Here is a 27,641-nt window from a genome sequence, read left to right on the forward strand (position 1 = left end):
CGTTGATGCGGAGGGTTTCAAAACAAACCGTTTCGAGCGTTTTGATGAAATTCGTCGCCGTCGACATTTCGAGTGGGAAATATTAAACTGCTTCTGGTTTTCACGTAGCCTTTGAAATTACAGTTGCTTCCATTTTTAATAACATTACCTTGACATAAACGTAATTGTCATTTCTGTAATTTTTTAACGTTTTGGAAAATTACTAACAAAGTGCTAAAAATTATATAGCTCTGATGCGTTATTTAAAAGTGCAAATTTGAAAACCGTTAACTGGGCTATGATTAATTTCGTTTATGCCGATGCATTTGACATTTCTGGTTCGAAAAAAGTAATCGCGTGCTTAAGTAGCCTGCACAATATTTGTGAATGAAAGCGGGACAGATCTAAATGTTAGCGAGTGAGCGTGGGGCGCACACCAATAACGACCCCTGCCTCGACGTGACCGAATCACAGTCTCATTCAAAATATCCGCAAAGTGGAGAGAGTGTCAGAGCGGAAGAAATATGAATAGAGGACTCTAAACAACAACAACAACAACAACATTATCTTGGACCGTCGTGACACACGCGGGCATCACAGTGCTCCTGAATGAGAAACCCTGCAGTGGGGAGAATTCATCCACTTCCACCCAAAAGGTAATGCATTATGCAAAGTGTATCCCTTTGCCTTTTATTATTATCATTTTAGATTTTATTATAATTTTAAAAGCAATTACCAATGATTGTATGGCTTGTCTATTGAGCATTGAATGTATGGTGTAATTTCCCTTAGAGCTTCAGAGAAGGTCACATTGGAGCGCTGTTAACTGTAAAACTTAAAACACGACGCAGTTAAGCTTAACAAGAAATCTGTATTTATTTTAAGAGGTATGCTGGGTAATAACTGACCAATGTTTGCGTGAAAACATTTACAGTGGGTTACCATTGGATCGGAGAAAGTGTTATAAAATGGGACGCAGAATGAAAACATATGACATCATCAGGACAGTGGTGGCGACGCGTCAGGCTTCCTTGTTTTCAAGAACACTTGAAAATATTCCACGAATTCTCAGCCGCCTTTGAAACTATTGATCATTATTGATTATCGTTGGAACAGTGCGTCCGTCTGTGCCCATGGGGGTGACTCGTGACTTATTCTTAAACATGATGTCCATGAGTTGTATGACAATGACATGCATGTCAATGTAGACTACGGAAGTTATATCAATATTTCCACGTCGATGCATTGTCGTATAGTTGTGCACAGTTCCAATGTTGGGTTGGTTTTTCGTGACCATCGTTTTATTTTTAGTCGTACTCTCCACTTATTATTTATAAGGCGTAGTAGATCCTCTCTGACGCATAAATATGGGGCCATTTCTTTGGTGGTACGTGAAACCGTCCATCCCAAAAACACCTAACAATTTATTGACAAACATGAATATGGTCTCTTTGTGTTGACACGAATAATACGTTTTATATAGGTATTCTTGTGTCTAATTATGTATGCTAAAACGAATCAATGATATCATAGCCATAACTTCGCAGTGTAGCTAATTTAGACACGGTTAAAATAATAATATATTATAATACAGAGCATGAATTGCTAGTAACTAGTTATTGATCCATTTTACTCGAGCAGTTTCATTTTTACAATCTAAAAAATAAATAAATAAATCCAGTAGACTTTGTTGTCTTTATTTAAACACATACTATATTCATTAGGGGAACTAATGAAAACCATGATTCCAACCGAAAGTCGTGAAATTTTTAAATTGCTTTGTATTTATTTACACATCCGGGATTGTTTTCTCTTTAACGTTTGCCCCTCCCCCTGCATCACAATCATTGGATTACATACACGCCAACCAGGCGACGCCCCGCCCTCCCTCTGACGTCACCATCACAAAGCAGCAAGTCTAATCACAAACACTAAAGAAAATGTGCAGCCTACCGACACACAAAACGGTCAGATCTCAGAGGCGGAATCTACACCGAGACCAGACAACAGAACAGAAACCAAAAATATAAACATACCTCGGAAAATATACATACAGCTTCACTATCTAAAATCTATGCCAAACGTCGCATATAGATCCAGTTCAGGTGGTGAGTTGAGAGTTTTTGATGATTTCAAAACAATGTGTTATTGATATATGACAATATGAACATTGTTGTATATTAACAGAAGCTCAAAATAATTCATATTCCAAACATTTTATCTGTCAGTGGAAAATGTTGAGCTGGATGCATGCACGTGATTTTAAGTTCTTAACTACACTGCATAAAAACACAAAAAATTATATCGTGTCAGCCTAAAGAGCAATGATTTCACGTTGCTATACGCATCTGCAAAAATGCGTATAGCAACATGCTTTTTTCCCCGTATCTCTCTGCGCTTCCTGGTTCGTTCACAAAGCGCGTGCTGCAGAGCCTTTGTTTTGAATCCACATTGGTCGCACAGTTTCTTTGTTTGCTCTAAAAGATTCCGCTGACAAGAATCAATTAGCATCTTTTGACACTTGTGGCCCATTGTTGTCGTACAAGAGCTACTGAACTGGTCCTATGCACATTTAGCTTTGTTGTAAGTAACTTTGCAGTGAAGTAAAACAAAGGAGACAAATTTGTGGAATAACGAGTCGTTTATAGTTATTATATAAGTGACCAAACTTTAACGTGGCTATTTTGCGTCTTTATTATCTTATTTGTTATATAGCTATTATTGTTCTTATTCTTATTAACCCGAGCACGTTAGTCGTCACTCCTGCTCATCATATCCTTTCAGGATAACGCGCTCGTGAACCTCCTTTGTTTGTTCATCATCCCTCACGTTGATTATATGATTTAATCTTACGACTTTACAAGCTTCTTTTGATTTGCATTAAACCGTCTTAACAATATGTTTTGTAATTTAACATTGTTTTAGATGGATTTCGATTTAATTTAACTTGCCTTATAGCATCGTGCATGAAGTGTTTTTCTTTTTGAGCAGATTGTCTAACAATAGAATTCGCGTTCATACTATTAAATATGGGTAATCTCGTGCCTTGTACACGGACCATTTATGCAATCACTAGATACCGGATACAAACATCGTGCACGTTGAAGATCTATAGGTATCATGTTTACAGGTACACCACAAGCTCTCATTTTCACCGAGGCGCGTGCCACAGCGCGTTGTGCTCGCTCTAGTTCCATAGCTGGGAGCTTCCTGTGCTATTGCGGAAGTGTCTGTGTTTTTCTTTCGCATGCAGTTTTGTTGGCCCCTCGTTAGCTTAATAAAACAGTTTCCTGTTATTTTCTGATTGCATGTGCGATCTGCACGTGAACTTTGAAATGAGAAACGCTTAAAAGAAGCTGATATAATGTATTTATAAATGTGGACATGCTTGAAAATGTCTCATATGTAAACATCAACATTTTTGTTAAATTGTCTGTTAATTTAGTTTTGATATTTGTGTGTATGTAGTCAAGGAACTGAACTTTTACTTGCTTCAAGTCAAATAACAACTACTTATTTTATATGATTAGTATTATTGCAATTTTTGGACTGGTTTGTCATGTTTTAGAGCCTTAAAGAAATATAATATGCCGGGTTCATTATCTCAATCGACAGCATTTTGTGGCATAATATTGATTACCACAAAATATAATTTTGTCTCGCTTCTCTTTTTCTTTAAAAAATGCAGAAATCTGGTTTACAGTTTGGCACTTACAATGGAAGTGAATGGGGCCAATTTGTAAACTTTAAAATACTCACAATTTCACAAAGTATAGCCATATGATGTTAACAATATTGCATGTTAACTAGTGGTGTAACGGTTCAAATATCATGGTTTTAGGGCTGGTTTGGTATTTGCATTGGACAGAATTTTTTATTTTATTTTTTTTACTGCCAAATCCAAAGCAAGAATACTTTGTTTGGTAGTAAACACTTGAACAGGTTTTCCCTGAATAAAAAGCATTGCTATACAGTAACAGTAGTTTAACTATGTTATTTGTAGTAAGAACATGGTAACCACAAAATCAACATGGTTACTGTCATGTTTACAATATATGAATAATCATGGTTACTATAAGGAAACTACAGTATTACTGATGTAAAACCATGGTTAATTGTATCAAAATCTTGATTTCTGCAAAGAAAACCATGGTGACAGCAGTCATGTTACTACAATATTACTATAGTAAAACCATGGTTAATTTTCACTGGGTCTTTAACTAAAAAAACATTTTCTCTAATTAATAAAGCAACATTTTAACTTAATACCTGCACTATTAAGATGCATGCATTGACATAAAATGCATTTCAAACTCTACTGCACATATATTTAATATTTGTAAGTTGTACATCACTTTAGAAGGATCTTTGTTATTAAAATGGATATGAGGGATGTTCTGATGCAGCTGGAGTGTTTTAATCATACACGGAAATCACACATCTTCATCAGCGAAGTAGGGAAACATATTGTTTGCGATGAACACCTCAATCGCTTTAATTATTGTTTTTATGCCTGTCCGAATCAGCACTGAGTGTTTGCTTAAAAACGAAAGGGAGAGTGTGCCATTTTGGCTCATCTGTGGTCCCATTTCCTGGTGATTTGGCATAAATGATCATATGTTGATGTATTAGCAGTGTATGGCACTTGAGTCGAATGATGTCTGCAGACAGTGCCTGTTTTGTAAATGTTCTGTTGTACTTGACTGCAAAAAGAAAATGTTTCCAGACATGAGACCTGAGTAATGCAGGGGGCTTCTCTATCAGCGGCTCGCTTTCTCTACTTGCCATTATCAACCACACAAAACACTTGCAGAACAGTGATGTCATCAAGTTGACCCACGTGAATCAGGCAGAGTGTATCCATCTACAGATCCATTCAGGGGCATTAGCGGACGTTGTAACTGTGCGTGTCTATTTGACACTTTATTTTCTTCACAAAACCTTGTGTTCCAGATGCGTCAATAAAGTTGAGATGAACCGCAGTGTCGATGCTTCCTGAATCATGGATGGCGAAGGATACTGTTAGTTTTTTTAACAAGAACCGTTACACCCCTAGTGTTAACATGAATTTAGTGTGATAAAATTGCTTAACCTTTTCTGTGAAGTTATATCCAATTTTACTACTTCATTGCCATGATGATGTAATGTCAACAAACCCTAAAACGACTGTTAAAATGACAATTTAAACAACTTTACAGCTCAAATAATACATGAGTTTTAACCAAAAAATTAAAGTAAGCTATAAGTAATATATTATAAAATTATAAGCTTAATATTTCTTCCTTTAAACCCTCCAAAAATGTGCCCCATTTACTTCCATTATAAGTGCCTCAATTTTTGCTTTTTATTTCAAGAAAAGGAAGAATGAGTCAAATGTAATTTTTGTGGTAATCAACATTATTCAACAAACACTGTCAATTAAGTGTAAGTTGTTTTGGACCCAGTATATTCCTTCAAAATTATTTTTAAAGGAATAGTTCACCTCAGAAATTACGTTCTGGATAGATTACATTTAGTCTCGGGTCATTATGAAAATATGGTGACAAACATGTCTGTTCACTTTTCAGTCATTAAAAGTATTTTAAATAGTCAAGAATTCCCATGTTAAAGGCATCATTGTATAAGCTGCCTTTTATTAAACCATATGAAATGGTTTGGCACTATATTGTTTTACACTTTTTAACCCTTGTCCCCTTCAACTGGTACACCATTTCTGTAACATTTACATTTATTTATTTAACTTTTCTCAAGTCAAGAATTGGCGCAAAGCCAAACAAGTGTGCAAAAAAAGCTAAACAAAATAATGAAGTAATTAAAAAAGAAAGTGTGTCCCTTGACTTCATGTCACCAGTGTTAACCATGTTAAAAACTTATGTTTTAAGAATACAAATAGTTGTGGAAAATAACTTTTAAGGTCAAAGTTCAAAGGGAAAAAGATGCTCAAATATGCATAAATAGTGATTTTCCCACCATGTTGAAAGTTATTTATTTACATTATATCTATAATTTTGTTTCACATGGTTCATTTTCAAATGTCATTGGTGTTTAATTGTTTAATATTCAAGTGAAATATTTTTACTGAAAAAAATGATTTACCGTAATTGTATGTTTTATTGATTTTAGTCTGATCAGTGGTGCATGTTTTGAGATGCTAATGACACCATCTTAGAAAATACATCTTTTTTGTCCCTGCTGTTATCGTCAATGGTGTTACAACCCTTGCTTTTTTCATAAAATAAAAAAACAACAGTCAAGTTGTCCTTTTTGAATACAAATGATGTTTTTTTTTTTGAATTACTCTGCTTTTATTTGCAAACACTGAACTGAATAGAAATTGTCAGTATTTTGTAATTCGGAAAGTCAACATTTTTGAGAATGACCCTGCCATGAATAATCGCTGTCTGAATCCTCCCTTTTTTGCCCTCTGTCGCTTTCCAGGTCGTATTTTCTCCCGTGGTGTCTGTGTGGAGCGTACCACACACCCACTCCACAACAACGACGGCTTTTGCTTGCATCTTCCAGTGTTTCTTCTGTCAGCAAGTTCAGCAGAGCTGCAACTCGTCCAGCGCCAGCCCGGAGGAACCAAGTGAGGAGAACCACGACTGTGAGATGGTAAAAATGACAAAGTCCAAAACCTTCCAGGCTTACCTGCCCAACTGTCACCGAACCTACAGCTGTATCCACTGCCGGGCACATCTCGCCAATCACGATGAGCTCATCTCAAAGGTTAGTGGAGAGTCAAATGGACTCGTAAACCATGTTGGGGAGCAACAAACTAAAAGTAGCGATGCTACTTTAACTTAAAGGTGAAGTGTGTAATGGTTTTGATGTTGAAAGCTTTTTCATATCCCAGTGTAATATGCCTAAATAAATATATGTAAGCCATTGGTAGGTTGATTTTCCCTGTATGGTTAAAACTGTATGGAGGACCAAACCTGCAAAAATAATAAATAATCACACAAATACATATATATATATATAAATAAATGCTGTTTTTATTTTAAATGAATGCAAAAAATTAGAAAATAAACTGCCTGGTCCAAAAAAAAATTTGCCTTTTGGAGTTAAAGTAGATGCTCAAGAGCCTATAATTGGATCATTGTTGTAGTGATTAATATGTTTCAGCTGGCAACAATTATTTGATCCCTTACTGATGCTGTGTGTAGCTTCTCATGTCTTAAACAAACATGTCGGAAGATGTATCCAGTGGTTGTGGAAAAGATGTTACTGTGTTTTTTGAAGGGTTAAATTATTGGCCTGTATCAAGCAAAGAAAACAACTAAGGAATGACTGGAATTGGGTTAAGAACTGTCCAATGCATTATTAAAACCTGGAGGGATAGTGGTGAACCGTCAGCTTCACGAAAGAAATGTGGTCTGAAAAAAATCTTGAATGATCATGATCGGAGATCACTAAAACGCTTGAAGTCACATTGTAAAAAATCGAGAGTAGAACTCACGGCTATGTTTAATAGTGAAAGTAAGAGCATTTCCACATGCATAATGCGACGAGAGCTTACAGGATTGGGACTAAACAGCTGTGTGGCCACTTGAAAGACACTTGTTAGTGAGACTAATCGGAAAGAACGACTTAAATTTGCTAGGGAGCATAATTTAATCTGTTTTGTCTGACCAGTGGCACATGGGACGAGTGTTCAGGAAACCTGTTTGAAAACAGGTCATTGTTTTTGCAATTCTGTTTGGTTATACAAAACATATTTCCCCTTTTAAATAGCTCCAATGTAGCATGCTACTTTTTCAAAAGAGTAGCTTGACTGTAGTTTAACTACTTTACATTATGAGTAGCTAGTATTTTGGGGAAATTTTTTAAAAGTAGCTTCCCCAACACTGCTCACACCTCTAAAAGTGACGAAAACACACACACATTCAAAATGACACAAAGAAAAGAATTGTAAGGGGCCTTATATAGATCACACTGTGTCTCATAAACACAAATTTTTCAAACCTTCACTTCTTACCTTGCAACATGCTGTCAGTCACGTCTCCGTTTAAACTCTTGTTGTGTCCCCTGACAGCACCGATAATAGGTTTACCAGCTTAACTGATGCACTGGTTTGTTTATGGTTTACAGTGATACCAGACACTTTGCATCTTGTTTGGTGGCTATAGCAGGATATATTTGTGCAGAAGGCCCGTGCCATACTCCCAGATGGCTAAGCTGTTAACACTGCTGCAAGAGATGATCCATTTCCCAGTATGCACTGCACCTGTCAGGGTCGGTCACCTCTTCCTATAGCTCAGACAAGAAGTTTGCTGGTGGCTAAGCACAGGTGTTTCAGTTCCTTATTGGTTACTTGTTTTCCAAGGAAACTCGTTCATTGTTGAGGGCATTGCATGCACGCACCTATTTTAATTCTCATGAACATACAGCAGCTACGTCACCCATAGCTACTTAATGTATCAAATAAACACGTTCAACGTGTTCTCGTTTTCATTATTTGCTTAGTGATCCAGCAACGTTTTATTGATTATTCCGACTCGAGGAATGGAATGTCGGTTAACTTGTATTTCCACTATGTTTTCAGAGAGTGTTGCCGGAAGTTCATAGAACGATATGTGATGGTACAATATTTAAACATTCCCATATTGTATGAAGATTACCATGACCTCATACAGGCCAAGGCGCTCCATCCAAAACCAACAAATAAAATGTATAGTAATTTAACAAACAGATGTGTTGTCACAGGGCAGATTCATCGACTTGCTGTATTTGTCCATGCTAGGCTTACTCTGGTTTTATTTTCTATTTTGGACATCAAGGGCAAACTTAAAAGGATAGGGAATGTTAGCCTAAAAATGATAATACAATAAAAAAATAAAACATTTATACAAAATTCTGTCTTACCCTCCAGTTGTATGACTTTCTTTTTTCCATGGAACACAAACAGAGATGTTAGGCAGAATAATATCCTCAGTCAACATTCACTTTCATTGCACTGTTTTCATAATGACTGAGACTAACATTCTGCTTATCGTCTCATTTTGTGTTCCTCACAAGAAAAAACCCCCCCACAATCATACAGTTTTGGAACAACATGAGTGTGAGTAAATAATGACATAAGTTTCATTTTTGGGTAAACTATCGCTTTAAGCACAAGTCCAGATATAATTTATATGAATCACTTTCAGACTTGAAAAGCAGTGCTTAAATTCCCTAGATTCTAGAAACTTTATAAAAGTATTATCTTAAGCCAAAGCACGTAGACAGGATTGTTTGTGTGTTCAAATAAAAGCATTAAAATTCTTGGTACTTGAACAACACCACATGCTTCAGGGAGGTGTGTCACAGAGGGTGAAAAGATGTTTTGCTATGGCCTCTCTGGGCTGTCCTGCCTACTTGCTTTATCTGTTGCATCTCCTAAGCTCCAAGAATTACTTTTAAACTGATTATGTCATTTCGAAAGGGCAAAAGTTGCCATCCAGCTCTTTTCTCCTGTAGGTGCTGAAAACCAAGGACTCTTTTCATGGCACACATCTTCGTTTCATTAACAAATGGGTCTACTGCAAGGCAGATCATATTATATGAAAGGCACATTGTTTCTACACCGTTATCTGTGAAGAGATGTTTTATAAGGGCAAGAATAGGCATTAAACCATGGAAAACTTGACAGATGTTCTTTACAAATCCTGACATTTAGTTGATGCCTTAAAAACAGCTTTGTTAAAGATGACCCACTTTTTGAGAATAGAAGCCTTTGTTGGGTCTTAAAAAGAGGAAATTGTGTGTCAGTTTTTGGTTTTAACTGTTAAAAAGGTAAATTTTATTAGGACACACTTTCGGTCTCCCAGGATACCGCTACTTGCCATCTTTGAAATCTTTCTGTGATAATTACATCTTTCTTGATGCATTAATTGTGGTGAGTCTCCCATTGAAAAGATATGTGTCATCCTACTAAAGCTGAGCCATTCCTTCATAAACACTGAGGTAAGGTATCAAGGTATCTTACTTGCATTATACTGTCAAAAAGCTGCCAAGAATTGGAGCTACATTAGAGATGATTAGCACGCCTAGCGCTAGCCAACGAATTGCAGGAGTCTTGGATCAACATCAAACATCGCTGATGGAATGCATACAGTATTGTGGAAGTGCTAAGCTAAGGCCATCTGCTGCAGAGATGAGACACTAGGCAGTATTTTAAGATCTTGAGACTGTAAGCAATCTCTAGTAGGGTTCTACTAGAGATGGGGAAATCTGGACATGGAGCCAAAATACTCAAAGTATTCCTAAGTTCTTGGTTGAAGTGCATTTTTGCTCCATTCCAAAACCTAGTGAGTTGCCTTCATAGACATAATTTTAAGATAAATGTCATGATAGGAGAAGGATGTTCCAAACGGTTGGCAGCATAGTTATGTTGCCTTCTAAGACCACATTCACCCTTTTGAAAGTGCATTCGTTTTGCTAGGTTTATGCCTCTCATCTACACTAGAACAGCGTTTTTGTCCCACCAAAAACGGAACGTTTCGAAAACGCTCTTTATACCCATATTCTTTGGAAAACTATGACGTTAGGAAACTGAACACGGATTAGCAACGAATTGAGCAGCACAACGAATAACAGAAGGCTGTGTTTTTTTTTTAAGTTTAAATTATTTTACATTCACGGAGCACTTTGTTAGGAACTCTATGGTCCAAATAAAGTGCCCATGTGCTTGTGCTGTTTTAGACCTTTAGCTTTAAGGTTCAACGTGTTGTCTGAGATGCTATTTTGCTCACTACAATTGTACAGAGTGGTTATCTGAGTTACAGTAGACTTTCTGTCAGCTCGAACCAGTCTGGCCAAGGTGTTTCCATCCACAGAACTGCCGCTCACTGGATGTTTTTTGTTTTTGGCACCATTCTGATTAAATTCTAGCGACTCGTGTTTGTGATAATCCCTGGAGATCAGCGGTTAAAGAAATACTCACACCAGCTTGTCTGGCAACAGAGGTGTATAGTAACAAAGTACAAATACTTTTTTCATATTTGTACTTGATTATAAATATTTCTTTGGACTTTTACTTTCACTTCACTACATTTTGAAGAGAAAATGTATACTTTTACTCCAATACATTTTTGTAAAAAATTGCAATTTGTAAAAAAAAAAAAAAAATGTTCCCCACCTTAAAGGTATTATTTGAAAAAACATAATAGGTGCTCTTTAAGTAAATTTAAATTCAATTACTTTAATACTTTTACTTAAGTTGTTTTCTCATGACCTACTTTAACTTTTACCTGTCAATTTCCATGAAGGTATCTTTACTTTTACTCAAGTATGACAAATAGATACTTTATACATCAATGTCCTGCAGCAACAATCATGCCAATCACTGAGATTCCAATTCTGGACAAAAAACGGACGCAAAAACGCATTTGGTACTCATAGGAAACCTCATTTTCGAATATTGAGTGTATCCTTTGCAGAAAGGGCAATTCCAGAAGGCCATCTGTCACACTCAGTGTAAAAAGAAATACTAATATTTGTTTGTGCCTAGATTATTGTATCTTGAGCTTAGCATCATGCTAACACCAACTCTAAAACTATTAAAATCTTTTGAGTCAAGTTTGTGTGGCTCACAATGTTTCTGCCTATGTAGAGCACTTTAAATCAGTCACTTATGAGGGTCCATCTCTGTAAGGATGCTGCCTTGGAAGGCTGGCACCTGTGTAGGCAGTGATGGGTTACTGGTTCATTATTATTATTTTTTTTGGTATATTTTTATTTATTTTTAAACCTTTATTAGATTGTTTTAGCCTTTATTAAATGTTAGACAATAAGTGGCTAGGGGAAAAAAGGAGGATCAGGAATAGACCTCGAGCCGTGACTTGACCTCTGGTTTTCTGGGATGCAAACCGCACCATATGACAGAGCACTACCCATAAGGCTACAGCCCTGACAGGTTACTGGTTCTGATACATTTTCTGTAAAGCTCTGCACTCTTCTTCCTACCTCAGTAGTTAAAGTGGATTACCCATGTCCTTCTATCAGATTGTACCTCTTAACTTCTCCCACAATCAGGTAGTGATTGAAAAGAATTAGAACAAACTCGGCATTGACTGCAGATTGTCTCCCAGCCAGAAGCCTTTGATAAGAACAGTAAATGACCCACTTGTTCTGTTTTAACAGCAATCTCAGGTTACATTAGCAGAACCAGAAAAAAGGGAGAAAAGTCAGTCCGTTTGTGCTGAGCAGGTCTGTAGCCAATAGATAAATGAAGACCGAAAAGAATGAAGAAAAGAATGGGTGGTTTTGTTTTCAAGCCAGGTGGAAAAGTTTAGGCTTGCAATCAAAATTATCTTGCGTTGGGTGCAAGAAAAATTGTAGACATTTTGCAAGTCTTCAGAGATGTCTGCTCTTTGAAGTTCCATGGTTGTGGAGAGAATTCCCCACTCTGATGTGGGCGGATGACAGTGGTTGGATTTTATGATGTGATCATGAACCAATTAATACCACAAGATGACTGACCTGTTATTAAAGTGATAACATATTTCTTTATCCCTTAAACCTGCATTGTTTAGAGTGCAGCTTTTCTGGGACATCGAAGTAGGCTTGTGGGTCATGTGAAGTAAACATATCTGGGGCTTAATGTTTAACAACTTGTGTAGCTCCAGTGCTAAAGGCATATCAATATATAGCATTCAAGTATACGTATAGCATAGCAAAATAACAACCGTTACGCTACTTCTACTTTAAATGCAGGAATCACAGATTGGAGAAGGCTACCTTACAACTACGTTCGCAACAGCCACTTGTGGATCACTGATTGTCGATAACGCGAGTTAATTAAAAAAAACTGTCTATAGCAGCAAAACTGTGACTTTAGTGAAAGTACTCAGTTTACCACTGGACGCACAAAATGTGAACGCCTTTGAAAGTATATACTGTTGAAAAAAGGTTTGCATTTGTGTATGCAAATTGTTTTTCAGTGTTAGGATTTGTTTTTCATTCATTCAAACATCTATGAAGGAAATCACAATGTTCTTTTTCAAACTAATTTTGTGCATATGCAACATTTATACATCAGGCTCCAAAGTCCAAATCACCATTTTATTGATCTACACTTCATTGCTTCAGCAAGTTAACCTAAATAGCATTTTCATAGGGAAAATCCATCAAGGGGTTCATTAATCTCTTAAAAAGAGAAATGTATTCCCTGGCAAAATTTAGCAAACTGTCAAATCCCAGTGATCTCTTGTGTGTGTGTGGCCTGCTGCTATGGTTACAATACTTGAAAACCAAGCAACACATACCATAATATCCTCAGGCCATAGCAAAACCTTAAAGAAACCGGTCATTTGGAATATTACAGGTGAAGTTTTGCTCCAAAAGGAATCAAAAGGCTAACTAGCACTCAGGAATGAATGACTTTTGACAAAAGAGTATGCCTTTTTATGAATACATTTTAGAGTGAATCTAAAACATAAAACATTAGGTTTAATTATAATAACTCTTATACAATTATATGCAGTTGTTTTCTTACTTGCTCTCCACATTTCCCATGACTACAGCATGCAGCTTTTGTCATTATGACATAATAATAGATGCAGATCTGTAATTAAGTCTTGTTAGTCTGGCTAATATGTATTTTTTTTCCTAAACACGCTGCCATTACCCCTCCTCTCATTCCCATGTGCATTATGCACATACTGCCATTGTTGCTACAGCCAGATTTACTTGTCCCACAATGTAAAACGAAACAGTTGGGGGCCTTTCATTGTGTCAGTGCCCCTATAAAATTACCAGTTTCCCTTTTGGCTCTAGCCGTTTAGACACTCCTCTTAGAAGAGTGCAGACAGCCGCTGTGGGCTTTAGCAGTCTTTATTAGGCTTGTAGCTCTATACTCAGGTCATCAGCAATGGAAAAGTAAAGCCGATTCACTCCTGTCCCTGCTCTTGTGACCAAAGATGACAGCTGGCCTAAATCCAAATGCCTACACTAAAAACAAGCATGCATTGCATTTGTAGAAAATTAACTGACATGTATGCAAAAGTGCATTGTTCAAATACATCCATTAATTTTTAGTGTAAGACGAACCGAATGACCTTTTTTCTTCTGAGGAGCACAAAGGAGATGTTTATTATGTTAGCCTAAGTCACTCTTCACTGCCTAACATCCTTTTAAGTTTCCCAGAAAGCTTTTCTAAACTTGGAAACACCACACATGTTCTTCGTAATCCATCTTTTTGGAGCACTCAATGCTCCCTTTATAAATATATCTTACTTCAAACAGACTGGCCTTTTATGACTTAAGTACCCTTATGTATTTTTTCCACACAGTCTCTTCTTTGTATTATTAACCAGAGAGAGTTTCATTATATGTAGTGCTAGCTAAGGCAATTAGGGTTAGGGATTCGAAGAAACCCCTAACCCTAAGTATTAAACTTTGGCATGTAGCCAACACCATTTGTGTTATGGATATAAATAATACCTCAATGTAAATGGAACAATGGAAAGGAGGAGGCGAGAACTGGCTTGACAATATAAATAATGGTTTAATGATAAACTGAACCAAAAAGACACAAACATAAACACACAGGACGGACAGCTGCCTGTAAACGTTCTCTCTCTGTCGCACCACGGTCCACAGTCGGCCTTTATCCCTCTCGGAGGCTTGATTAGCCTGATAAGGGGCCGGGTGTGTAAAACCATCATGTTAAGGAGAGGTTTGCTACTTTTCTAAGCGATCAGACTTTTGATGTTTCACCCAATGGAAAATAAGATTTCCATAGACTTGCATTAAAGAAGGGACCTAAACCGTAATTAGACTTGGGGGAGGTCTCTTTTGACTTGGACATAGAAACCAAACACCTTAGCAACAGAATAGCACTGATTAGGCAACAGTGACTGTTGCAAACTTAAAGGAATACTCCACCCAAAAATGAAAATAGTATTGTACAGATGTGTATGACTTTTTCTTCTGCTGAACACAAAGGAAGATTTTTAGAAGAATATCTCTGCTCTGGATGTCCATACAATGTATGTGAATTGTGACCAATACTTTGTAGGTCCAAAAAGCATATAAAGGCAGCATAAAAGTAATTCACACAACACCAGTGGTTAAATCCATATCTTCAGAAGTGATATGATAGGTGTGGGTATGAAAAATATAAACATTTATGTCCTTTTTTACTATAAATTCTCCTCCCTTTCCGGTAGATGGCGATATGCATGAAGAATGTGAATAGCCAAAAACAAAAGATCAATTATTTGGAAGTGAAAGTGAAGATTTATAGTAAAAAAGGACTTAAATATTGATCTGTTTTTCATCCACACTTATCATATCACTTCTGAAGACATGGATTTAACCACTGGAGTTTTATGGATTATTTTTATGCTGCCTTTATTAGCTTTGTGGACCTTCAAAGTTCAGTTGTCTATCCTTTTCATTGATGCTTTAGCAGTGTGCTGTCTGGCTGAAGTATGTTTGCCCTCAAAACACTTGCTAGTTGCTTTGGACTCTTAACTCTGATCTGTGTTAAAATAGACTGTGGTAGAGGCTATACAGGTTAATGCTTCTAAAACCTTCTTTAGAGAAAGAGAGAGGGATAGAAGGAAGGAGAGAGTGGCTAGGAAGAGATTAAGGGTACTGACAGAGGAAAGACAGAACACAGACCACTTAAAAAAAACAAGACACGTAATAATGGAAACATTAAACACTTAAAGTGTGTAATTTTTGCACCATTAGCATCTCCATATAGAATTGCAAAAATAATGACTGGAACTTCTCGGATGTCTGGATGCTCAAACAAACAGCAGTGTTTTGATAGAGACACAGTGTTAACCTTTTTGCGGGAAATCAACCTATGAATGGCTTACTTACCAGAAATAATTGCTTCACTTTTAACCACTGAATAGAAAAACATCTGAAGTTTCACCTCTGTCCAGTGTGCAGCTCACAGATTTCTCTCTATTTTATGATGATGAATAAAACAGCACATCTGTTCCTTCACTCTCAGCTGCTGGGGAACTTTTTATGCAGAGTGACATAAACATGCACACATTTAGCAAAAAGAAACACTGTTGCATATTTGCACACTTATGCTTGGACCCATTTTTGAAATACAGAGCTTGGCTTCCAGAGCACAGTGTATTTTAGGCAAACTTTCCATTAACAAAAAACACACATACGCTTTGACAAACACAGAGAACTATAAACGCCCACACACGCTGCAACTTTTTATGCCTTTTAGTGAATCATCCACAGAAAACCATGTTTGAGTGTCTAAAATTGTGTTTGTGTGTGTAGTGTGGGAGAAGTCTGACCTTAACATTCTCATTCATTTATTTTTGTTTCTTTTTCTATCTCTAAAGTCATTCCAAGGCAGTCAGGGACGAGCCTACCTCTTTAATTCAGTGTAAGTATTAACCTTTGATTCAGTACATCACATTTACATCAATGATCTATTACATTTTCCTTGTTCTGAATTAGGGCTGTGCCAATACAATCATATATTGATAAATTGATAAATTTTTCTCATATTGCATCGATGGTTGAGATCCTTGAATTAATATTTTTATTATGTGTGCATTCATATGATTTCCTACAGCTCAATTTATCAATAAGCTGATTATCTAAATAGATGCTAACACTGAAACATGTGTTGTTTTTGGCAAAAGTGAAGCGAATCCACAGATTTACAATCTCTTCTGGAGACATTGAGTTTTAATCGCAAACCAATTATTTCGTATTGAATTGTGGCATACGTATCACAGGTTGTTTACTTGTCTTTTTCTATCGACTACTGAAATTAAGTTATCGTGACAATACTACCAGCACTACACTTTATAAAGCTACTTTAGAACATTTATTGTGAAAAGATCTACACAAATAAATCAAACTGAATTGTTGTGGGTGATACCAAGCCCTCTTCAAACGTATACCATATAATTGACTAAAAATGCTGCCGTCACTGATAATGAAATTGGTACGAATCGAATGAAACCCATCTGAGGTTCATGGAGGCATGGAAATAGCTGTTTTGCATATTGCAAGGGCTGCAGGCCTAAACATATAGCTATCTAATGATGCGAGTTGATGATTCATCGTATTTACGAATTGCGCTACCTGTGCATTTAAGCCACTGACGCTGTGGTGTGCGAGAAATTACAGTGATGAGGTCGAGGTTGAGTGTATCTGTAACTTTCCTCAGGCAATTCACTGTATACACCGCAGCAGCAGAACACAGGAGTGTTAAGCCTGATTTATAGGCTGCTATGGAAGAAGCCAAACTTTTTTCTCCTGGATGAACTAAAGTACCCTAGACGAGCAAAGCCGGCATTTATTCTATGCGTGACGTTGTTTTAAAATTAGTTCATTGAGGGTAATGTCACAGAAGGCCTCAAGAAATGGGTTTAAAAGTTATACATTTTAACAACAGTACCCTTGGTAACATCTCAGCTGGCACGCGCGATTTGTAAATGATATTAATAATAATAATAATAGTCACGTCGAAACTACAACCACACTTAGTTTTAAACCATCAATAACGCTCTTTGACCAGCCGGTTGTCCTAGGTCTAGAATTTCAGAGATGAACGCGAACAGGAGAAATATCACCAAACTAACACATTGGCAGAACAAAAACATCACTGCATGATATCATCATTTGTAGGCAAACTAAGCGAATCCTGTCAAGGCAACCACAGAGTTTTCAGTTTCAAACGTAAACGCAAACGCTGTATAAAGGAGAGTTTAGTCAGAGACTATTTAGTGGAGATGGGCCACTTCTATTAATATGAATGGGAGAAATTGGAACGCTCAACGGATGTAGAAAGGAAGTCCCGCCTTACAGGTAATAGAGTTAATCACCTTTTAGATACAGACATCGCCTGTCAATCAACTCAAATGCACATGCGCATTAGCTAAAAACGGGAAAATTTAGTTTTAGTTTTATGGTTTTTTGTTGTTGCATAATATAAGGTAAAGAAGCATAATTTATGAATCCAGTGTTGTCCGATTTTACTGCCGATTTGAAATATGTTCTTTGATCATAATCTTGATCAACTGTTTTGGAGATTTCATTCTTTCCCCATTCAAGTAGATAGATGCACTTGTATGCTGCTTGTTTACAAAGAAAAATGCCCAAAAGCCTTCCAAAGATTGATGGCATTGACTGAATTGCTAGAAAGTATTTAGTTCATTCCAGTTTTCAAAATATTTTAAGGAATTAAACCAAAGTTGACGTTTATCTATACTATAAAGTCAGTAGACTAAGTGCACGTGCCTACACTGGGTGCGTTTTTTTAACGCAACATAATTCAATTAATACAGATTTCGTAATACAAGGCCATTTACATGCACAGCAATATGCTGAAACTTCCAAAAATCATCTTATTTTAAAAATCCACATTTGCAGTAGATTTGAAATAATCACGTTATTCTCTTTTTATGTCAAACTCTAAAGAGACATGCACACAACATTTGCCCGCATTGGATAAGCCGGTAAGAACACTGGTAAAGGCGTTTACATGCAACTCGATATTGGGGTAATGGGCAAAAATCTACCTGTGTCAATCTGTTTATTCTTATGCCGTTAATGAATTTACACTGATAAGGGAAAGCCTTTTAGTCTGCTTATTAAACATAATCGGTGTAAGAACGTGCATGTAACTCATTGACTTTCAGAAAACAGATTTGTCACACATGACTGGCATCATTATGACCTTTGATTGACCTCTTTTTCCTCAGTGTGAATGTTGGTTGTGGTCCAGCAGAGGAGAGGGTTCTTCTAACAGGTTTACATGCTGTGGCGGACATCTACTGTGAAAATTGTAAAACCACTCTGGGCTGGAAATATGTAAGTTTCCACCTTATTAAATCTCCTTCCATTACTCTCTCTCATCCTCTGTTAACATTCAAGGTTTTAAACGGTTCCAACTGCATTTTTATTGCATCACCGCACAAACTGCTTTTAGTTTGAAGGTGTTGCAGCTTGCTGATGTGGTTGCCAGAGTGCTTGTTTTGTAGTTAACTATACTTCCAGTGACAGCCATTGGCTGATCTGATCCTTATGCATATGTGTGTTTTCCTTTATTTTTGTCCACTGACATCCTGTTACTTCACAGGGCGCTGTTGGCCAGTCTGTATTAGTATCCTCTTGCATTTAGTTTAGCTCTAGCTCAAATTTAGCTCTATATGTGCCTTTATTCACAGATAAATTAGGACGCACTTTGAAGTTGTGCAATCAAAAGAGCAGACTCTGAATAATTGATAAGCATAAACTATTGGTTACACTTCATAATAACTTTCATTAATAAGTAATTAACAAACATTATTTCAATCTGTTATATATTGCTTAACAGACATGTAATGTACATTAAAAATATTTAGAAGTGTCATGAAACTTTATTCATATGTGAATTTAGTTTTGATCAGCTAAGCATTATAGGGCCCTATGAAATATAACAGTGTATACCTGATGTCTCAATGATTTGATCATCCTTACCTAATCGGTTATCCTTATTTTATGATCATGTAAAATACCCCCCAAAATAGTAGTGTATATATTTTTGTATTTTGATTGATGTGACTATTAATGGTTTTTATATACTTGAATTTATTTATGTTCATGATAGTTGTTTATTGGGTGACTAATCATGTATCAATCATTCATTGTTTGAATCGTGTGATCTATAGGCACTAATTTGTATTCTGTGACAAATCATGTTTGTGAATATAGGGATACTTGATGACGTCATGGAGATGCTGTCTGTTTAAGAAGAGGGTGGGCATGTTGATTGTTATACACATTGAGGAAGGCCTAAGCACAGAAACGTCTGTCTTTTTCCCAAACATATTATATAAAAGTGATAGAACTGTACTATCTGTGTTCGGATAATCACCTCATTGTATAATTAATTTATATACTCGGATACATAATTTGAGTCAATGAACTCGCATACCAAATTGTTGTTTATTTTCATGTTTATTAATTAGATTTTCATTTAAAAAAATGCAATATGTAATCCAGAAGTAATCAGATTAGATTACCTAATGTGTAAAAGAGGATGTTACCGATTACAATCACCACCAGTAATCTACCAGTAATCTACCTAATACTGTCTATATATATGATGGAGTTGCGTTATAATATAATGTTTATTATAGTGTAAATATAAAATATTATCATATATTGTTTGATTTAATTATGAACGTTAATATGAAGTGATGCCAAACTATCCTATTGACCATAAAAGTGCATAAAGCATTGGTTGTGTCGGTAAAGAGCTACTTAAAAAACCCATCAAAATATATTCACCATATTTATCCCACTATTCTAAATTACATTCCTAATTTCATAACTTAATGGGGTGAAAACTGAATGCATTACTACTTTGGAAAGCAATAGTAGGCTATTGAAGTTTTTAGTACTATTAAGCTAATGATAAAGTTCTCACTTATTGTTGATTGGTGGTGTTTGTGTTTGTAAATGGCAAGGTGTGGTACAGTCTTATCTGGTTGTTTCCTTTTCTTTCTGAATAAACAGGCACTCTCCTATGGTTGGTTAAGAGGGATTTTACACTCATGAATGAAGCTTGTTAGATTTCATGTCTCCACATCCTCAAATATAGAGTGTTCAGGTTGAAGTGACTCCTGAGGTTGAAGTAACACTGATCACAGACCAGTTTCCCATTCTTTTCATCTCCAAGGTGATAACACAACCAGCTGTTCCAGGAACAGTGTTTAAGGGCTGCTCTTATCTTATTGTAGCATTCAGATCCTGTGGCAGAATGACACAGCACTGCTCCAGTGGGTGATTTGAGTTTAGATACAGTGTATTCAGAAAATTTTTTCACATTTTGTTATGTTGCAGCCTCAATCTACACTCCATACCACATAATGACAAGGCAAAAACCAGATGTTTGATAACTAAAAATCCGGCTGCATTTATGGTTCCCAAAAGTACAGTAATATAATTCACACATAATTCTTAAATGGAAGAAGTTTGGATCAACCGGGACTCTTTCTAGAGCCGGCCAAACCGAGCAATCGGGTGTGAAGGGCATTGGTAAGAGAGGTGACCAAGAACCCAGTGGTCACTCTGGTTGAGCTCCAGAGATCATGTGTGGAGATGGCAGAAACTTGCAGAGTGCCAACTATCACTGCAACACTCCACCGATCTGGGCATTATGGCCGAGTAGCCAGGAGGAAGCCTCTCCTCATTGCAAGACACATTTAAATGCTGCTCTCAGATTGAGAAACAACATTCTCTGGTGTGATGAAATGAAGATGCATGAACGGTTTGGCCTCAATTCCAAGCGTCATGTCTGGAGGAAACCAGGCACTGCTCATCACCTGTGCAACACTATCCCAACAGTGAAGTATGGTGGTGGTAGCATCGTGCTGTGGGGGTGTTTTTCAGTGACAGGGACTGGAGCACTGGTCTGGGTTGAAGGAAAGCTGAACTCTGCAATATAGAGATATATCCTTATTAAAACCTGGTCCAGAGATCTCAGAACCTCAGACTGGGCCAAAGGTTCATTTTCCAACAGCACAATGACCCTAAACACAGCCAAGACAACGCAAGAGTGGCTTAGAGACAACTTTATGAATGTCCTTGAGTGGTCCAGCCAGAGCCCAAACTTGAACCCAATCGAACATCTCTGGAGAGACCAGAAAATGGCTTTCAACTGATGGTCCCCATCCAACCTGACCACGCTTGAGATGATCTGCAGAGAAGAATGGTATAAAATCCCCAAATCCAGGTGTGCAAAGGTTGTCGCATCATACCCAAAGGTGCTTCAACTAAGTACTGCGTTAAGGGTCTGAATACTTATGCCAATGTGATATTTCAGTTTTTTATTTTTATAAATTTGCACATTTATCAAAAATATGGTTTTTGCTTTGTCATTATGGGGTATGTGTGTACATTGATGTGGAAAAAAAAAGATTTAACACATTTTAGCACAAGGCTGCAACATAAAATGTTTAAAAAATATTAAGGGGTCTTAAAACTTTCTGAATGCACTGTATGTAATGAACCAGTATGAGGACATTCAGACAGCTCAGAGGGGGTAAAATATATGAGTTTAACTGACTGAAGTATTATAGCAACATTTGCACTTTAATAACAGCATTTAGTAATAATGTTTTGGACCTTTTTAATCTTGTGTAAGAAAGAAATACTTTCTTACAGTTGCAACATGGTCTAGTAGCAAAATGGCTTTTTAAGGGGCCATACTAAAAATGTTAGGATTGTTGCACCAAAGACATAAAATCAATATATTGTTTTTTTAAAGTGATAGATTACCTAATATTTCATCTCTGTAGGTCCATACAATGCAAAATAATGGTAACCAAAACATTGAATCACTAAAAATCACATTAAGGCAGTATAAAATTAATCCATAAGACTCCAGTGGTTTAATCCATGTCTTCAGAAGCGATCTAATCAGTTTTGGATGAGAACAGTCAGAATAGAAAAAAATGTCACTGTACATCTTGCCATTGTAGTCTCTAGGCATGATTATGATTTCAGGCTTGATTAAACTTTTAGTGCTTGAAGCATACGCAGAGTGCTTGTTGGCTCTAGGACGTGTAATCAATCTTGAAATCATTATCGTGCCTAGAGACTTCAGATGTTAAGATTTATTGTGAAAATGGAGTTACATTTTGTTCTGTTTTCACCCAAAACCATTTGGATCACTTCAAAAGACGGGATAAAACCACTGGAGTCTTATGGATTACTTTTATGCTGCCTTTATGTGCTTTTTGGAGCATCACATTTTTGGTTACCATTCACTTGAATTGTATGGACAAACGGCTGAGATCTTCTAAAAATAGAAGAAAGTTATGCACATCTGTGATGGCACAAAGGTGAGTAATTGAGAGAATTTTCATTTTTGGGTGAACTATTCCTTTAAGTCGCAGATAGTGATGCTGATATCTTGAAGGAAGCGGAGTTGCTAGTTGATATTATGTAAATTAAATAAACTAAATTGCTAAAATTAGAAGAACGCTTTACTCAATATTTTAATATATATAAACGATTCTTAATTCTCAAAATTCACAAAAATATTTTCAATTGACAAGGGTATCCAGAAGATTTTGGAAATAACACAAGGGGGACCAACCACTTCTGTTAATTAGCCAATCATATATGGTTGTCTGCTGATGTCAATTATCATAATGCCCAGGAAACATCTGTTTAATTGGTATGGTCGATATATCCGTTTATCACTAGTACTTTGGTTTAACATTATCATTTCCTTCCCTCTTATTTTACAATGAAACAGGCTGTTTTATTTGCTAACCTCTGCTATTTTACATACAGTACTTCACAATGTACAATATGTCATTCACCAGGATCAAGTCACTGAATAATAAAAGGCAACTGATACCGTATACAAATTTGGGCAATCGTATGTTAATGTGCCCATAGTTGTGATATCATAACCATAATTATTTCTTAATGTCCCATTTCTATAAATTTAATTTCTATAAATGATTTCAGTAGTCAAAACTGCAAATGTATTTCTATAAAGGTATGTGCTTCGAAATGATAGATTTATATGTTGCCTGTATTTGTGTGTCTGTTACAGGAGCATGCATTTGAGAGCAGTCAGAAATATAAAGAAGGCAAGTTCATCATCGAGCTGGCGCATATGATCAAGGATAATGGCTGGGAGTGACCTTCACCTACTTCCTCTGTGCTTGGTGACCTTCATGCTGCTCTGTCGTGGACTTTGCCGAGTGACACCACACTTGTACACGTACACAAATGAAAAATGCACAGACACGCACGCACACACATCGCCGTCTACCTTGACACAAGCAGACATCTCTATCGGCTCATCACAAAAACTCAAAGGCAGAGTTGATGGAACGTGAATAAAGACATCTACGGTCACTGATAGACTCTCCGGGACCTTTCCCGAGATGTACATGACACACTTTGGGATTCAAACCTACTCCCTACTGGTTTCAGTGTGCTCGGCCCTTGTGTAACCGCTCCTGTAAGCTGTTAACAGATGCCACTGTCTCACTTTTTTCTTGTCTTTTTTTACACTTTCCTCTCTTTGTGAATAAGCAGGAGATGACGAGGGAGTGCGTTTCATTGTGTATACTTTCCTTTTTGTTGGGAGTCTTCAAATCCTTTTTGGTGGGACTGATGTTACAGGTTAGCATTTTCTCCTCCGAGTCAGGCCTGTTTTGATTGTGCTCTTTCCTTTTCATGTTGGGATAGCAACGGACACAGATTGACCTGCGTGTTATAAGAGTTGGGGTTTGTTAAGGGGTTAGGCTATGTAGCAGTAAATCCCGGGAGGGTTTTGGGTGGGGATTCAGCATTGCAGTTGTATGACATTTTGTATTTATGGCGATCCATTTTTTTTATTGTATTTTAATGGTTTTTTTCTTCTTCCTTGGATGACTTCACTGTGCAATTTTGAGACACTCTGGTACAGCAGTAGCGTCTAAACCCCTACATGAGCTTTAGTTTGTCGTTTGGTGCTTTTTGGTGAAATTACACAAACATACGTCTATTAGCATTGAGTTGACATTTGTGGCAGGTTCCATTTTTGCAACCGTACTAAAGGTGAAAGATTTTGCTGTGTCCTCAGAGCAATGTTTGTGTTATGTCCCCCCCTTCACGCCAAATAATGATGACAAGATTTTACAAAACTATTATTGATGTTATAACAATCATGTGTACGTTCATTGATATGTGTAATTTATGTGTTAAACCACACTTGAACATGCACATGCATGTTAGCTCTGTGTGTTTTTACGCATTATGTTTATGGCATACTTGAATGCAGTTACTTTGTTTGCACTTTGTAGAGGCCTTGTTCATGTGTTTAGAGGCAAAAGTCTGTCCATTTTATGGCCTTTTCCATTGATAATTCAGTGATTGTATTAGATGCTTTAAATGAATTTGCGGGGTTGGTTGATTGCTGGCTTGATCACCTCCCTCTAGTCTAAAAAAAACATCTATTGCTTTCTATCGCAAACGTTTGGGCAAACCTGTTCCTTAACACATTAGAAAATTCATTCGATTTGATTCAAGCATCAAATTACAGTAAAACAAAAAACACCTTTCAAAGAGTTATCTTTGAATTACTGTTACATAATTCTTTTGCTGCTAATAGAGTAAATGCAATCCCAAGCTTTCACCTTAAACATCTGCACTTTACCAGACTTTTTATTTTGTTATTTTTTTTTTTTTTAGCTTTTCTCTCCACAACTTTGCCTCTAAGCAGCATGAATCTTGTGCCTCTTCAAACGAAAAAAGAAATCCCTCTCCTCTGTTGTGCGGCGCATGACTCTGAGAAAACCCAGTGCATCTGAAGCTCTGCTGGAGCTTCAAAATGATCTAGAAAACAACATGACCATAGGAGAACTTGGAAAGGAACCTCACAGAATCTCTATCACTTGAAATTTTATAAAGAAGCATAATATTATCCAGTATTTTTCATAGTTAGAGATGTTATGAAACAGTGGTGTATAAAGGGGGGCGGGCCGTTAGTGTTGGAGGGGGCTGAGCTTGCTTCCTGTAGATGTAAAAGAGAGGCATATACGTACATATTATCAAATCATATTGATAAATATTAAGGTTTTGTTGTTTTTAAGGGCGGGTGGGATGGTGGGCAATAGTAGATTGAGTGGCAAACCCTCCGCGTTCATAATAACAAGGTCAGTACGGTCACGTGACCTTTTAAATCAAAGACAATGCAAACAAAATCGTTGTAGAAATATCTTACTTGAAAGAAGATAAACCGTTACAGACAATACATTGTCCCTGCCACACCGTTTTGTACATAAGTAACATATTTAAGGTTTTATACATATTTCTACTGGGTTAGATTCTCTACTCCCGACTTGAAGCACTTTTGTTCACAGTACCTCTGGCTTTATATATGTGTGTGTGTGTGTGTGTGTGTGTGTGTGAATGAGATGAGTGTGTATGTGGATGCATGCGTTCACTTATTTCCTCTGTTTATTTGTAGCTGTTTTGCCATGGTTAACTAGTTCCTCTGCGTTCTCTTTCCTTTTCAATGTTTTTTTTTTTTTTTTGTGTCTCACAGAGTTTTGGATGTGTGCTCTCTTAGCTTGATGATAAAAACAAGCTTTGTATTTTTTTTTCTTTTATTATTAAAGTTGATTTTCATCCTTTAATAGTTTTCTGTAATAGCAGAATGTCTGCTGGTCGTGCTTTAGCATCATGGTCAGTGGTGAGCTGGATTCACCTGCCGATATTTCAAAATAGAAACATCGACCCAGACCATTTTACAAAAAACAAGCTTTCCCTAAGACTCTCAGACAAAGACCAAGGCCAGTGTCATTCCCGGTGTGCACCAAAAAACTACATTGCTCAGTTACTTGGTCCAACCAAAAAGCAAGTTTGTGGCCAAGTGGAAATATTTTCTCCTTTTGTGTTTCTTTTTTTATTGGCTGTTGAAAGATTGTTTACTTCCCTTTTTTGCTGTTTCTTTTGGTGACACTGTAATTCAAAAGACATCTAGGGACATTGGTATGCAAAGGAAACGATTGTAAGTTTGCGGAGTTATTTTCTTAGGATTGTTCAAATATAAGGTCTAAAGCATGTTGTAATTATAAAGTCGTGCCTGGTTTTCTTTTTTTCATCAAAGCAAAAAAGAAAAAAAAAAGCTTTTTGTTTTTCTTCTCTTGATTACGTTGCTTTGCATTCAGTCCTAGTAAAGAAAAGTCTGTTTTGTCTTTTTTCACTGTATTGTAAACTATCAGATATCACAATAAAGCTTAAACAGTATATATGTTTTGTTTTGTTTTTTATATCTACTATCTTTGAAAAAAATCTAATCACTTGCTTGCTTCAAGTCTACCTTGGAAAGCAGTTTGTGCATTCTTTCTGAAGTTTGTTGTTTATTTCTACTTGCCTATACCCATTGTGAGACTTTATTCCCTGGCTGATCAAACATTTTCACTGAATGTTGTTTCGTATTTTGACGCTCACCTTCTGTGTGACATGGCTATAAAATTCAAAAGATGTGCAATGTGGGCAAATGCTCATGAAATCAACTAAATCAATTCTGAAACTTCTGACACCGTTGCTGTAATATCTGAAATCACCAAGCTCTAGATGTTTATATAGCATACATACACTCACTAAGTACTTTATTAAGAACACCTGTACACCCACTTATTCATGCAATTATTTAATCAGCCAATCGTGTGGCAGCAGTGCAGTGCATAAAATCATGCAGATCAGGGTCAGGAGCTTCAGTTAATGTTCACATCAACCATCAGAATGGGGAACTATGTGATCTCAGTGATTTCAATCGTGGCATGATTGTTAGTGCCAGACGAGCTGATTTGAGTATTTCTGTAACTGCTGATCTCCTGGGATTTTCATCCACAACAGTCTCTAGAATTCACTCAGAATGGTGCCCAAAAACATCCAGTGAGTGGCAGTTCTGCGGAAGGAAATGCCATGTTGATGAGAGAGGTCAATGGAGAATGACTAGACTGGTTCGAACTGATTGAAAGGCTACAGTAACTCAGATAACCACTCTGTAAAATTGTAGTGAGCAGAACAGCATCTCAGAATGCACAACACATCGAACCTTGAGGTGGATGGGCTACAACAGCAGAAGACCACGTCAGGCACTTTATTAGGACCATAGTGTTCAGTGAGTGTATATGGCAACAATCATAAATAAAACTAAAAGCTATTCATTAAAGGTGCTG

General features: G+C 36.8%; 1 protein-coding gene across 2 annotated transcripts; it reads left to right on the plus strand.

Moving 5' to 3' along the window:
* ypel1 (yippee-like 1) lies at nucleotides 1-26,694 on the plus strand. 2 transcript variants are annotated; one of them, XM_052112376.1, is made up of 5 exons: nucleotides 1-635; nucleotides 6,418-6,705; nucleotides 16,287-16,330; nucleotides 18,663-18,771; nucleotides 23,516-26,694. In XM_052112376.1, the coding sequence occupies exons 2-5, from the start codon at nucleotides 6,589-6,591 to the stop codon at nucleotides 23,603-23,605; spliced, it is 360 nt and encodes a 119-aa protein (XP_051968336.1). In that variant the 5' UTR covers nucleotides 1-635; nucleotides 6,418-6,588; the 3' UTR covers nucleotides 23,606-26,694. The 2 variants fall into 2 exon arrangements, with proteins under 2 accessions (XP_051968336.1, XP_051968342.1); XM_052112382.1 differs by lacking the exon at nucleotides 1-635 and adding an exon at nucleotides 1,911-2,087.
* The last annotated feature ends 947 nt before the right edge of the window (nucleotides 26,695-27,641 follow it).

The sequence above is a fragment of the Xyrauchen texanus genome, chromosome 3 (assembly GCF_025860055.1).
Source record: "Xyrauchen texanus isolate HMW12.3.18 chromosome 3, RBS_HiC_50CHRs, whole genome shotgun sequence".
In the NCBI taxonomy this organism is placed as follows: domain Eukaryota; kingdom Metazoa; phylum Chordata; class Actinopteri; order Cypriniformes; family Catostomidae; genus Xyrauchen; species Xyrauchen texanus.